The 13,234-nt window shown below is 43.2% G+C and overlaps 1 protein-coding gene across 4 annotated transcripts; it reads right to left on the minus strand.

The window, feature by feature from the left end:
* Positions 1-2,601: 2,601 nt before the first annotated feature.
* Cnbp (CCHC-type zinc finger nucleic acid binding protein) lies at positions 2,602-12,296 on the minus strand. 4 transcript variants are annotated; one of them, XM_052721866.1, is made up of 5 exons: positions 12,147-12,296; positions 5,162-5,266; positions 4,950-5,042; positions 4,592-4,793; positions 2,602-3,661 (listed from the first exon to the last, which is right to left on the minus strand). In XM_052721866.1, the coding sequence occupies exons 2-5, from the start codon at positions 5,262-5,264 to the stop codon at positions 3,544-3,546; spliced, it is 516 nt and encodes a 171-aa protein (XP_052577826.1). In that variant the 5' UTR covers positions 5,265-5,266; positions 12,147-12,296; the 3' UTR covers positions 2,602-3,543. The 4 variants fall into 4 exon arrangements, with proteins under 4 accessions (XP_052577826.1, XP_052577824.1, XP_052577828.1 ...); XM_052721864.1 differs by having other exon boundaries at positions 2,696-3,661; positions 5,141-5,266; positions 12,147-12,294; XM_052721868.1 differs by having other exon boundaries at positions 2,696-3,661; positions 4,592-4,790; positions 12,147-12,293.
* Between the last annotated feature and the right edge of the window lie 938 nt (positions 12,297-13,234).

Raw genomic sequence — 13,234 nt, forward strand, 5'->3', positions numbered from 1 at the left:
CTTAACTGTGGAGTCACCTCCCACACAGTTCTTAAGAGTATTTGTCCCTCAGGGGGAAAGAACTTTTAAAGTATAAGATGCAGGCTGTTGGTGGTGGCGCATGTCTTTGATCCCAGCATGCGAGAGGCAGGCAGATCTCTTATCTCTGTGAGTTCCAGGAGAGCCAGAGCTGTTATATAGAGAAACCCTATCTTGAATACCCTCCCTCCCCCACCCACCCACACCCCAAAACCAAGCCAACATCCTTATAATTTTATTTGTAAAAACCACAAAACTAAAACCTACATCCCAGTTAATTGAACTCATGGCAATATTTTCATGAGGGACATTAAATGTTTAAAAAAAAAAAGTGGAAACTCATTTGCATTATAGACTAGGCTAGTCTCTAACTCAGATCTGTCTGCCACTGCCTCCAAGTGCTGGGATTAAAGGTGTACACCACCACACCAGGTTCAGAGCACCATTTTTTTTTTCCTCGACAGTGTTCCTGTGTTAACAGTCCTAGGTGTCCTGAAACTCGCTTTGTAGACCAGGCTGGCCTGGAACTCAGAGAGTTCCACTTGCCTCTGCCTCCCAAGTGCTGGGATTAAAGGTAAGGGCCACCACCCACCAGGCTTCCAAACTTATTTCTAGGGGTGAGAAAAGGCTATATATCAAGCCTGTCTCAAAAAGGAAACAAAAGGTAACATTGGGTGTGTTAGCTCACACCTTTAATCCCAGCATTTGGGAGGCTAAAGCATTAGTACTGCCAAGTTTTGAGGCTGGCAGAACATTTCTTTAGAAAACAAAACAATGGTGGGCATGGCGGCGCAGGTCTTTAACCCTAACACTCGGGAGGCACAGAGGCAGGCGGATCTTTGTGATTTTTGAGGCCAGCCTGGTCTACACAGCAAGTTCCAGGACAGTCTGGACTGTTACACAGAGAAACCCTGCCCCCCCCAAAAGGGGGGGGGCCTTGGGGATTTAGCTCAGTGGTAGAGCACTTGCCTAGCAAGCACAAGGCCCTAGGTTAGGTCCTTAGCTCCGGGGAAAAAAAGAAAAAAGAAAATAAATTAAATACTCTAGGCTTCTGTGGAGGTAAAAGCTGCTCAAGTCTGGCAAAATGGCTTAGCAGGTAAAGGTACTTTGCCACCTAAGTCTGATAAGCTGAAGTCAACCCCCAGAACCCATGTAAAGGCAGGATAGAAAGAACTCCACAAATTTGTCCTCACACACACCTTGGCATATATATATATATATATATATATATACACATAAACCCTACAGTTTTAAAAAAGTTTTAATCTTCTGACTCCCAACTAAATCCCACAAAACTATTTATGAAGACAATGCTATCCTTCAGTTGATTTTTAAACCACATGAGTTAATTTTCCCAATTAAACCTCATTCCTACATGAATTACAGACCAAGTAGCTCCTACTTGGTCTATAATTAGTCTATAAATTAGTTGGGCTACCCTGCAAAACACATGCTCACACCATCAAGAGCAAAGTAATCCGTATTTTACAAAGGAACACTTGTGGTCTATAGAACTGGTTAACCACTTACCAAAGGCATCAAAACACAGGTAAAGGCTACGGCTGAGTTATCAGAGCACATGGCCTAGCATGTACAAGAACGTTTGTATGAATCCGTAATTGCCTTTGACCTCCAAACCTTATGTACTGCAACTTTAGATCAGAGGCTGAAAAGAAACCACATGTGCACTAAACCACAAACCTCAAGGTTTATTGTGCACATGCATGCATGCCACAGCTTGTGTGAAGGTCACCAGACATTGTGAAAACCAGCTTTCTATTTCTACCTTTACATGGGTTCCAGTTTGAGGTTAACAGGTACAATTACCCACTAGGCTTGCTTTTTTTTTTTTTTGGCCAGGCTTCAACCGTATTTAACAGTGATGTTTAAACAGGTCATTCCTTATGCTGCTGTCTTTTAGAAATAAATTTACCACTTGCTCAGCAGAAACACCAAGTTTCAGTGTAAAACTGAGCAAATATGTCACAGGCACAGACATCACAAACTGACCAGAACTATCTACAAGAGGATAAAAAAAAAAAAATGCACCCAATGTGAAGAATCCCATGGTTAATGAGAGGTGACCATTAACTACTAAATGGGAAAAAAAAACCCACCAATTGTATTTCAGAGAGCAGGGGTAGGAAGGGTGCTTAAGGTTAACCCTAAACTACTTGCTTTTATTATCTATAAAGTGAAGGCATTAAAACAAATGGTTCTTGGGGCTAGAGATGGGGGCAAGGAATCTAACAATTCAGATCCTTCAGAATTATGAATGAGTGAACAGAGAACTAAGACCATTGTAACAACAGGTCAAAAGAATTTTCTTTAGAGCAAATGTGAAATCAAGCATAACAAGAGTCAGTTCTCTTTCCACCTTTACAAGGATGTTGGAACCAGATTCAGGTCACCAAGCTTATGCAAAAACTGCCTTTACCCACTAGACCTCTCTCTAGCAGACCCAGAGAACTTTCTATAGTCCTGCAAATGCACAAAGTACCCGGGTCATTGTGTTCTTCTGGCACCAGCTTTTCCTTACTGAAGACATTACTTAGCACAGAAAGAAAAGTCCAAACTGTCATCTTTCAGTCCTCTGCATTCCCCTCTTTAATATGGCATTTTGTTCTATATACATTGATGAAAATTCAAAACAAACAAAAAGGAACTTTAGTCAAACTCCCCTTCCTCCTCCAGCTTTATTGGAATAGTTTAAAATTACATTTTCTATTTTCTAGGACTTCAGTTGCTTTTTCCATCTGACTTTTAAAAACTGATTACAGCAAATGAAACAGTTTTCTAAGTGATATAGTATACAAAAATAACATCTTGATTTCTGTGAAAATGCATTTCTCTGCAATTCCTGAATAGCTCCAAATTATGCTAACTCTGAGCGATGTTTACTCTGGGTTTTAGATTTAGTCTTTGAAAAAAATGTGTTCTACACCTTTGCCATCACCATCTGTACGGGATGAAGCTGCTCCTGTGTTAGGCTTTTATCCCGATTTCTCTGGCATAGCCAGCAACACATTTGTCTTTTCAGTTTACTCCCACTCAACTGTATGTTCTATGAGGGCCTGATACAGATGTTACTTGATGTTATTTAATAGCTACTGAGGTCAGACAATCCAAGGCCGTCATTATGCTAAAAATTAATGTTATTTATGGAAGCCCAGATGCTTCCAGAATTGGTTTTACCTCCTACATGGGAACACACTCAAACCCAAAGGGCTTATTGGTCTGACTGAACTCTTCCCATTCATTAATCCCTATTCACCAGTGGCACGGAAAGGGGGTTCTTTAACAAAGCATTATACATAACACCTCTACCAAACTAAACATAAACTTTTTTTTGTAGTTAAATGCAGAAATTCGGTTTTTTTCCACCCCTTTCCTCCTTTTACACTGCAAGTAAAGCTCACTGGCCTGGGAACAGCCTCTATCTGCCAACCTTTGGCCAGTGAAGAGGATTCAGAGAAAATAATACAACCATCAATCAGAAAAAGGAGGGGCGACAAAGGAAAATAATTAGGCTGTAGCCTCAATTGTGCATTCCCGTGCAAGATGCCCTGACTCGCCACAGCGGTAACAGTTGACTTCACTTGTCTTGCTGCAATTGATGGCTACATGACCAGTTTCACCACACCTAAAAAAACAAATAAATAAATTTCAGTTCACATTGCTTCTCAGAACAAATAAAACTGCTATCAAATCAATGGTCAATACTAACAAAAAGCTATTAATATTAGCACAAGTTCTTTCTTCCTTAAAAGGACTATATATAAACTACTTTACTTTTGAAGACAGTCTCATATATAAGCCAAAGCTGGTCTCAAACACAACCAGTTCTAGCCTTACGACTAGACTACTGGGTTACGACTCTGGGTGTTACTGCATCATGCCCAGTTAAGATTCTAGGTCATTATATGTTTTAACTAAGAACAGAACAGAGTAAGACTAGGTTCTCAAAAACCTAGTCATAAGAGAATAACCATCGAGAGGGTCAAAATATTAGCAAAGATGTCTACTATTGTAAATTAATCCCCATGGTTTCATTTACATACACCCAACAGCACTTAGTAACTACACCACACACAAACCATAGATCATGTACAGAAATCAGAGAACAAATCCCAGGAGTTTGTTTCTTCTTTCCATTGTGGGATACAGGGCCAGAACATAGGCATGCACAAGTACTCTGACATCCACTAAGCCCTCGCTGGCCGATACTGCAAACTTTATCTAGGTTCAGTGGCAGTGCCTGCCTACCAGGTTTCAGGCCTCAGGTCCAATACCCAGTACCCAGTACCACAAAGGAGGGAAAATCATCTCAAAAAAAAGAAAACAAAACAAAAACCTAGATGAGACTGCTCAGTGGGTCAAGTCATCTGCCACTAAGGCTGATGTTCAATCCCCAGAACCCACCCCACTGAAGGAGAACCAAATTCACAAGCTATTCTCACTTTCACCAAATGCACTCACTGATAAGCCTCTCCACTCTCCCTTTAACAGACAACACCTCCACAAAAATGGAGTTTTGTTCCCCCATTCCACCAGCACCAACGTAATGACTCACCTATAGCACTTCACCTTGGTGCAGTCTTTTTGAATATGTCCAAATTCACCACAAGAATAGCACTTCTGCTCATCCGCGTGGTCACAGTCACGAGCCAGGTGGCCTGGCTTGCCACAGTTGTAGCAGCATTGCTCTCGCTCTCTCTTGGGCTCCTTGCAGTCCTTCGCAATGTGGCCACCTCTACCGCAGTTATAGCAGGCTTCAACAATAAGGAAAAGAAGCAGACCAAGACTATAAAACCTTTACAAAGTAATGCCATGCTTTAAACCACATACTACAAACCCTCTAAGCCAGAAAACATCACAAAGCTGTGTGTAGGCACACATCTCTCCCAGAGTATGAAGTGTTAAATACTTACCATCCTCCTGAAGATCACAATCCTTGGCAAGATGACCAGACTCACCACAGCGGTAACAGATATCAGGAAGAGACGAGGAAACAAACTGGAACCCTATTTTTAGCAGAAAAGAAAAGAATTGGGATAATCAGGCCAGTCTTGGTATTAATGAATTCTGGAGTGCTTCAAAATTTTTTATTCGACAAAAATACCTCTATCCGAGGTAAAACCACCTCTGCCGCGGCTTCTCATTCCACGACCCCGACCTCCACCAGTAGGGCATTCCCTGGCCCAGTGGCCAGATCGTCCACACTTGAAGCATTCGTTGCTGCTCATAGCTGGAATATTAAAAAATAACATCAAACACTTGGAATTACTTTATAGTAGCTAGAATAACACCCATCTATATTTACTTGTCATTTACATACCTACTAACATGCAAATGAAAAACCCTAAAACTGTACAATTTCTAAATGAGGCATGTATGGATTAACATGCTTATGTTAATAATCCCAGTAATACCTCACATTCTAGGTCCAGATTTTTTGACCTGAGTGTTTTGCCAGCATGACTGTTATGTGTACACCTAGTGCCCAAGGAACCTTAATCTCAAAAAAGAAAAATAGAGGCTTACTTTTGCCAAGAAACACCAATTTAAAAATTCAAGCTAAGAACAGTAGCTGAGAATCCGGAGTTCTAGGTCAGCCTGGGCTATATATATATATATTCAGATTCTTTATCAAAAAGGTGAAATCAAAGGTCAACCCACAGTCAGTGAGCTCAGTAGTCTATAATGTACATGCAAGTTGGCTTCTCTCTTTGGCCAGGCAACTCAAATACCTCGTCGTATATACAAATAAATGTATCTAGTTATGTCTTCAGAGATTTTGATCATTCCTCATAAAAACTTAAAACACAGCTGAGAATTATGACTCTCACTACTCGTGACTATTAGATTTCTCTGCAGTCCCCTCACTTGTCACACCCTTTTCTAACTTTTAAGAGCCACTTCAATACCAAGTGTATTAAGAAAACCTGAACACATCTTCCAGCTTGGAATTTGTATTAAAATCCGGAGTACTTGTTAACAGCTGCCAAATCACACTAACAATGCTTAGTGGAGGGCTGAGGCCAAGTAGTTCACCTTTGAATCACTACAGCATACCATATAGTGATCCTTTTAATAGTTATATAGCATGGCTTTTGGGGACAGTGGGGAAGTCTTAAGTCCTTTCTGCTCTGTGCAACTGTGTATCTTATATAGACCCAACCCAATCTAATCCAATACCAACAGGAAAGTATTAAGTAAATGTTTTCTATCACAAGTTACTTTATCACTAATTTACCACTATGGTAATGTTTTCAATTACCTACTCATTAAGGGTACAGTCACTTGTAACTTAAGTTTTCTCAAATCACAGGTATGATCCTATGAAAGCAGATTTTTAGGAGCCAAGGCTTTTGCTTCCAATAGGAACCAAGGCTCACTCTGTTTAAAAAAACAAAACAAACAAAAAACCAAAACCTAATTCCAGGCCGAAAAGATGGCTCAGCAGTTATGACACTGGACACCCTCTTCTGGCCTCTAGTAGCACCAGGTATGCACATGGCACACACAACCATGCAGACCAACAGTCATACAAAATATAGTGCCGTAGAGAGAGTAAACCAAGAAAGTTCTAGGTGGAAAAAAAAGTTGTTATTATTATCTAACAACCCTGGAATAGTTAAAAATTTTCCACCATGAAAACTAAAATGAGCTAGCACCCAGGTCTCCATCTTACTGTAACTTGTCATGCATGCTCTTTTTATTAGCCTAAGAACTCAGACCTTTGTAGGATTTCGATCATAAAGTGCTACACAAAATATCAATATGGGATAGGACTGTAGTTTAGTATAGCACTTGCCTAAAATTCTTGAAGTCCTGTGTTCTATCCCCAGAGCTACACACATAAAAATATAAAAACAGAGAGAGAGAAAGAGAGAGGGGGGGGGGAGAGGGAGAGAGGGAGAGAGGAAGGGGGAGGCAGAGAGAGAGAGAAAAAAACAAAAAAAAAAAATTATCAGGCACAGTGGCAGGTACATTCTTAAAACTGCAGCATAAGAGAGCCAGATGGATCTCTGTGAGTTCGAGGCCAGCCTGGGCTACCAAGTGAGTTCCAGGAAAGGCGCAAAGCTACACAGAGAAACCCTGCCTCGAAAAACCAAAAAAAAAAAAAAAAAATTGCAGCATAAGGAGGCTGAGGCAGGATGATCTTGAATATTTAGAACAATATAGCAGTTACATGGTGAGACTAGGTCTCAACAAAAATCAACCCCAAACCCAGAATACTCATTCCACCACTGTTAGGCAACAGGTTCTACTTGTTCGTTTCCTTTTGCTAATAACCTAGCTATCAACTATGCTGCACAGATGTATCTTGGGAGCATAAAGATTCTAGAACCATAGTTGGGGTTGGGGATTTAGCTTAGTGGTAGAGCGCTTGCCTCTCAAGCACAAGGCCCAGAATTCGGTCCTCAGCTGGGGGGTGGAGGAGAACAACCATGGTTAAACCCAGGTTAACTAGTTAACTAGGGTAAGCACGTGTTACCTCAAAGACACATGTCTAGCTGGGAGCAATGACACTGAAGGAGAATCTGGATTTGAATTGAAGGCAATATGGACTACTCCAGCCACATCCTCCATGGCTGTTATTCCTTTACTTTATAGGTGCTCAGTTTCAAACATCTGTTAAAGCTTTATGACCCCTGTATAATCGAAGTATCCTAAGTCTTCAAGTCAGGATATTTACAGATATATTGGAACTCAGATTTGTGTGGTTCAAACTCTCACAAACTCAAGCTTCTTGTTTTAAAGTCAATTTCCTAGATGAAAGTGATGAAGTTTACCAAAAATACAGAATGAATTCTGTATTAGAAATCAAGTATCTTTTCAAAATTAGAATTATAGAAAATAAAGCCAGGTATGGTGGTACTAGCTTGCAATCCCAGCACTTGGGAGGCAGAGGCAAGAGGTTCAAGGCCAGCACTGGCTACATGAAACCTTGTCTCAAAAAAGAGGGGTGGGGAGGCAGAAGCATTATATACACGGGCTGGAGATGACTCAGTGGTTAAGATCATTTATCGATCTAGCAGAGGATCTGATACCCTCTTCTGTCCTCTAGGCAATTCTGCATGCACATGGTACTGCATGCAAATGGTACACATGAACTCATGTAGGCACACATACACAAAAAAATGTATTGGGCAGGGAAGGTCCTGCAATCAGAAGACCATTTACATATGTCAGCTCTCTAAATTCAACCTTCACAGGGATTCTTCACAGGGATTCCAGGCATCAAGCTCAGGTATCTGAGTTTGGAAAAGACTCACTTTGACGCCAGGTACGCTAAACTAAGAGTTTGCTTATTTTACAGATTTTTGAACATACCCAGGCTTTACAGATTAAATAACAGAACTTTTGGCCATTTGTCTTCATTTTCAATAATACATTTATACCAAAACCAGTAAACTATATACAGTCAAGACTAATAGGAATTCCAATAAATAAAACAATCATCTCTAGGCTGTAGCTCAGTGGTAGAGTGCCACTAAGGAACCTCAACAGAAAAAAATAAAAATAAACTAGATATAATAAAAGGAAGCAAGATACAGTGTGTGTGGTACATGATTTTGGCCACCATGATGAAAAATAGCTTAAGAAAAGGGAGGGACTGTTTTATTCTACAATTCACTACCTTACCTTGGTTAATTACATCCATTTCATTTCTGCCTGTCCTGACTACCTGTGCAAGGTCTTGATGAATAGCTGAGTACCTAACATGTCAGCCATAAATATATAATCTATTATGTTAACCACTCTCCAAGGTATGTATTCTTGGTCCCTTTAATAAAGGAACAAGGAGGCCAGGCGTGGTGGTGGTGGTGGTGGTGGTGGTGGTGGTGGTGCACGCCTTTTAATTCCAGCACTTGGGAGACAGAGGCCAGTGTATCTGAGTTGGATGCCAAACGGGTCTAGAGTTCCAGGACAGCCAAAGATACCCATCTCACTAAAACAAAACAACAAAAGAAACAAAACAAAAACAAAGAAAAGGAACAGATCACAGAGAACAAATGACTTACCTACTAAAACCATACAGGCAGACCCTAGTACTAACAAGATGTCAACAGTTTGCCTCTAAATCTCTGTAAAATTAAGGCTATGTGATAGTGATAAGAAACATATACATACATGCTTCTTATATATTATCTGAATTCCAATGCACAAAAGTATTCTCTCTTTTAGATAAATGAAATAAAAACTAAACAGTTAAGACTCTGGAGTCATTTTAAATTTATTCCCAGTAATCTTTCACAGAGATTTCTTGATTTTTTTTTTTTCGTTTTTTCGAGACAGGGTTTCTCTGTGTAGCTTTGCGCCTTTCCTGGGACTCGCTTGGTAGCCCAGGCTGGCCTCGAACTCACAGAGATCCGCCTGGCTCTGCCTCCCGAGTGCTGGGATTAAAGGCGTGCGCCACCACCGCCCAGCGATTTCTTGATTTTTTAACCAAAATCTTTTTTCTCTTAAACCTGATTGTCAAACATACACAAACACTCAACTTAATTTCACTAGCTAAAAACCCTCATTTGTAACTATAGAGTCAACTCCAGGTGATTATTGTAACCCTTGTTATTTCTTCCATCCCTCCCCCCACTTTGGAAATAGGGTCTCAGACAGCCTTTGCTGGCCTGGTATTTATTAGGTATAGGTGGCTGTCCTTAAATTGAGAGATGGGCCTCAGCCTCCTGAGTTCAGGGATTAAAGGAGTGTGCCACCACTCCTGGATTCCCTGCCCTTTTAAAACAAAATTTTACTGTTGCCTAGGCAGGCCTCAAATTTATTTACAATCCTGCCCATCCTCCCAAGTGCTGGAATGAAATAGACCTATACCATCACACCTGGCTTATATTCCTAATGTACAAATTGCAAATTCAGATTTGCAATCTGTATTTGAGACCTAAGTTCACTTTATTATCCCAAGTATTTAACAACCTGAAATTAGACACTGCCAGAATAAGAGCCCCATTAAGTAAGGCAGTATGGAAAAGAGCATTCTCCACATAGCTGGCCAGGATGCCTTGGTATTAGTCTTCTGGCTCTCAACTTACTGTCAGGAGGCTAGAAGAGGAAGGCAAACTCTCTGGGCAAGTATTTACCTAATGGAGCAATCATTCCAGCAGTGATTTACCAAATAATTTTATTAGGTTCTAAAAGGCCAAAATAATCGTCATAAATCATTACAAAATTTTTAATACTTTAAAAGTTATTTTTGCCCACTGCAGTTGTTCAATTGCCAGAATATAAGCCCTTGGTCTTCCACTAATTTGATTGAAAACATTTTACAGACTACACATCTGTTTGAAATAAATTATCTCTTGCTATCAATATGAAAAGGAATAATGCAAATACAAGAATTTTTTAATATGAAGTAGGAGGTAAGTACATAGGTACAATACTGTTAGGTTTTTAAAACCTGTTGCCAGGAGCTGTAATTTGGGGGTAAAATTAAGCCTTTAATTCAGCCCTTGGGATTCCAATAAATTATTCCCTTTATAGTCCAGTAAACAGAGTTCCTTGTAGACAAGAAGCAAGCTTAACAAGTTGGAAAAAAAGTACCTAGAACTATGGGGGTCACAATTTGATAACTTGCATTTTTTTTTTTTGGTTTTTTCCAGACAGGGTTTCTCTGTGTAGCTTTGCGCCTTTCCTGGTACTCGCTTTGGAGACCAGGCTGGCCTCGAACTCACAGAGATCCACCTGCCTCTGCCTCCCGAGTGCTGGGATTAAAGGCGTGCGCCACCACCGCCCGGCGATAACTTGCATTTTAACCACGGAAATTCTTTAAATAGTTTTTTCAGAATTAAATAATTGCGCGATAGGGTATTACAGCTCATCTGTCTTTTTAAAATCTTACATTCAATACATACTAGGAGCAAATGGCTAACCTGGAAATTTTAACCCAAAGATTAAATCATTGGAGTAATTCTCTCCAAAACTCGGTCAAACAACAGGAAATGGGGATTTTTATCTCCTAAAACTTAATTTGGGGGCAAAATGAGGATATAGCTTAATTCCCTTTTACTTTAATGCAGACAAGTTGAGTGTCTTGGCTGTTTTGTGTCCTCAAGAATATTGCAAAAACTTGAAATCAGACGATTGCTGTGCGATGTTTCCTTTCCCCAAGACCCCCACCCCCACCTCAAGACCAGATGTAGTCACTTCCTCTGAAAGGGTCTGGTAGCTGAAGCCATGTGCTTGACATGTGGCAACAAGCTAAAGCTTTACCTATAAAATCAACACCCAAACCCAAACGGGGTCGATCAGACCGTTCTAAAACACGTTTTCACGCTAATGAAAAACTAGATTCACCTTTGCCAATTCTACTTCCGAGGCTTGCTTGTAATTTATATCCGTTTAATCCGAGAAATATTGGCAAAGACTTCTGACGCCGAGATGGCCTTAAAGGCCTAACAAACTGGGAATCCTTCCCACCCCCGCCCGCCCCGTAATAGAGTTTGAGGACCTAAGACTTGAATCTTATCGATTCAGGAGAAAGTAGTGTCTTTTGAGCAACAGAGTAGAAGAGGCCGTTTAGGAATACAAATGACAAGAAATCAGTTGGAATAAAGGTTGGCAGTATGGAAAACCGAATCCAGACTCCTGAGCCTTACAGCGGCGTGCGCGGGCTTCGTCACGGGTCGGTTCCTGAGGCCCCGCAGCCGCTGGCACATGGCCCGCCAGGCCTCCACCCGGCGGTCGGCCTGCGGACCTCCGCCGCCGCCGCCAGGCGCCCTTGCCCGCACAACGCCCCGTTCCAGGAGTTCCCGCCACACTGGCCCTGGGCGCTAGGCCCGCCCACGACCCTCTTCGCCTCGGCCCCAAGGGCGCCGGGCCTCGTCGTCGCACGCCTGCGGCCTGCGCGGCCGTGGGCGCCGAGCGAGGCCCCCCACGCACCGGCTCTGAGTTCCCCCGCCGAAGGACGGCCAACACGGCCGCTCATCAGCGGCGGGCGGGAAACCAAGGCCCAGGAGGCAGCCAGGCCGAGCCCCGCGCCTGACGCAGCAGGGAACAGGCCAAGGTGCGGCCGCCATCGCGCCTCGCAGCTCCGGCCCTCCGTCGGTCTCGGCCGCGCCAACCCCGCATCCTCCACAGCGCGGCCTCCACCCTCAATCCCTCACCTTCGGCGTCTGAGCTGCCCACAGCGGTGGAGACTCGGACCCAGGCCCAGGAAGGCGACTCGCAAAGCAGCGGCTGTTTATTTTCAGGGTCCTTGCCTGCGCCACACGCGGGTCTGCACACGGCCCCACACACGCCGCTGCGCACGGCTCTCCTCCGCCTCGCCCACGCGTCCAATCAGCGCAGGGGACTGAGCCGGCCAATCAGAATCGCCCGCGGGGAGCGCGGCCTAGCGCGAGGGCGGCAATGGGGCGGGGCAAGCTCCGCCTCCACGCCCCGCCTCTTCCGCCGGGTCCCGCGCGTGGCCTTCCCGCCTGCAGCGGGGCTCGGGAGTGGCTGGGCTAGTTTCGCTGCTTTCCCTCAAGCAGTTCGTCCCTCGAGCCTTTGCTGGCCTTCCCCCAACTCCAAGTAACCGCTCCCGCCAGCTGTGTTCTGTTGTCCCGGGCAGTGGTCGCGGCTTGCGGGAGCCAACCTCCCTGCCCGGCGCCCCCTAAGCCGGTGGCGCTCAGAAGCAGACCAGGTTTCCAGAATACACATTCTTAAATTTGGGGGAAGGTCGTGGTAGCCTGGTCACAGAAGTGGCTGTGGCCGTCGTTACGCCCCATGAGATGCGTTTGGTGTTTGTGCCTCCTGATTATAATCTGTCATCGCGCTGCTAGTGCCCCTGGATTACGATCCTCCCAAATGAAAATGCCTAATGAGGGTGAAGATGGTGACAGGGTACTACTACTGAGACGTGTGTCACAACACTCCTTGTGATCCGTAATGGGTGACATCCATAGGATTTATGGGTGAGAGGGGAGGCCAGGAAAGTCATTGACCTAGGCTGCTCCGTTTAGGAATGACCTCCAGTTTGGTGGTATGTCTAATAGAGAGATTCTGTGTGTAGTCGTAGGCCTTCAAACCAGAAGTCTTTCATGTAAGTTTTCATTTTAAGTCCTGGGTTTAATCCCCAGTGGTACTACCACCCCACCCCCCAAAAATTGTTCTATGTAAACTAAAACATTCTAGAACTCTGTCCAATTTTGGAATGAATTTTTATTTCAAACATGAAAAAGCTGGAAGATTCTCAAGTCGCCTGAGTTCCAAA

Source organism: Peromyscus californicus, unplaced genomic scaffold (assembly GCF_007827085.1).
Source record: "Peromyscus californicus insignis strain IS unplaced genomic scaffold, ASM782708v3 Scaffold_6__1_contigs__length_162567912, whole genome shotgun sequence".
Lineage (NCBI taxonomy): Eukaryota > Metazoa > Chordata > Mammalia > Rodentia > Cricetidae > Peromyscus > Peromyscus californicus.

Bases quoted from the DNA above. Each gene is read 5' to 3' on its own strand.
- Cnbp (XM_052721864.1), bottom strand. From the start codon at position 5,264: ATGAGCAGCAACGAATGCTTCAAGTGTGGACGATCTGGCCACTGGGCC. The intron at 5,043-5,140 runs GTATTTTTGTCG...TGCTAAAAATAG, and splicing joins TGGTTTTACCTCGGATAGAG to GGTTCCAGTTTGTTTCCTCG. The intron at 3,662-4,591 runs GTGAGTCATTAC...TTGTTTTTTTAG, and splicing joins ACCAAGGTGAAGTGCTATAG to GTGTGGTGAAACTGGTCATG.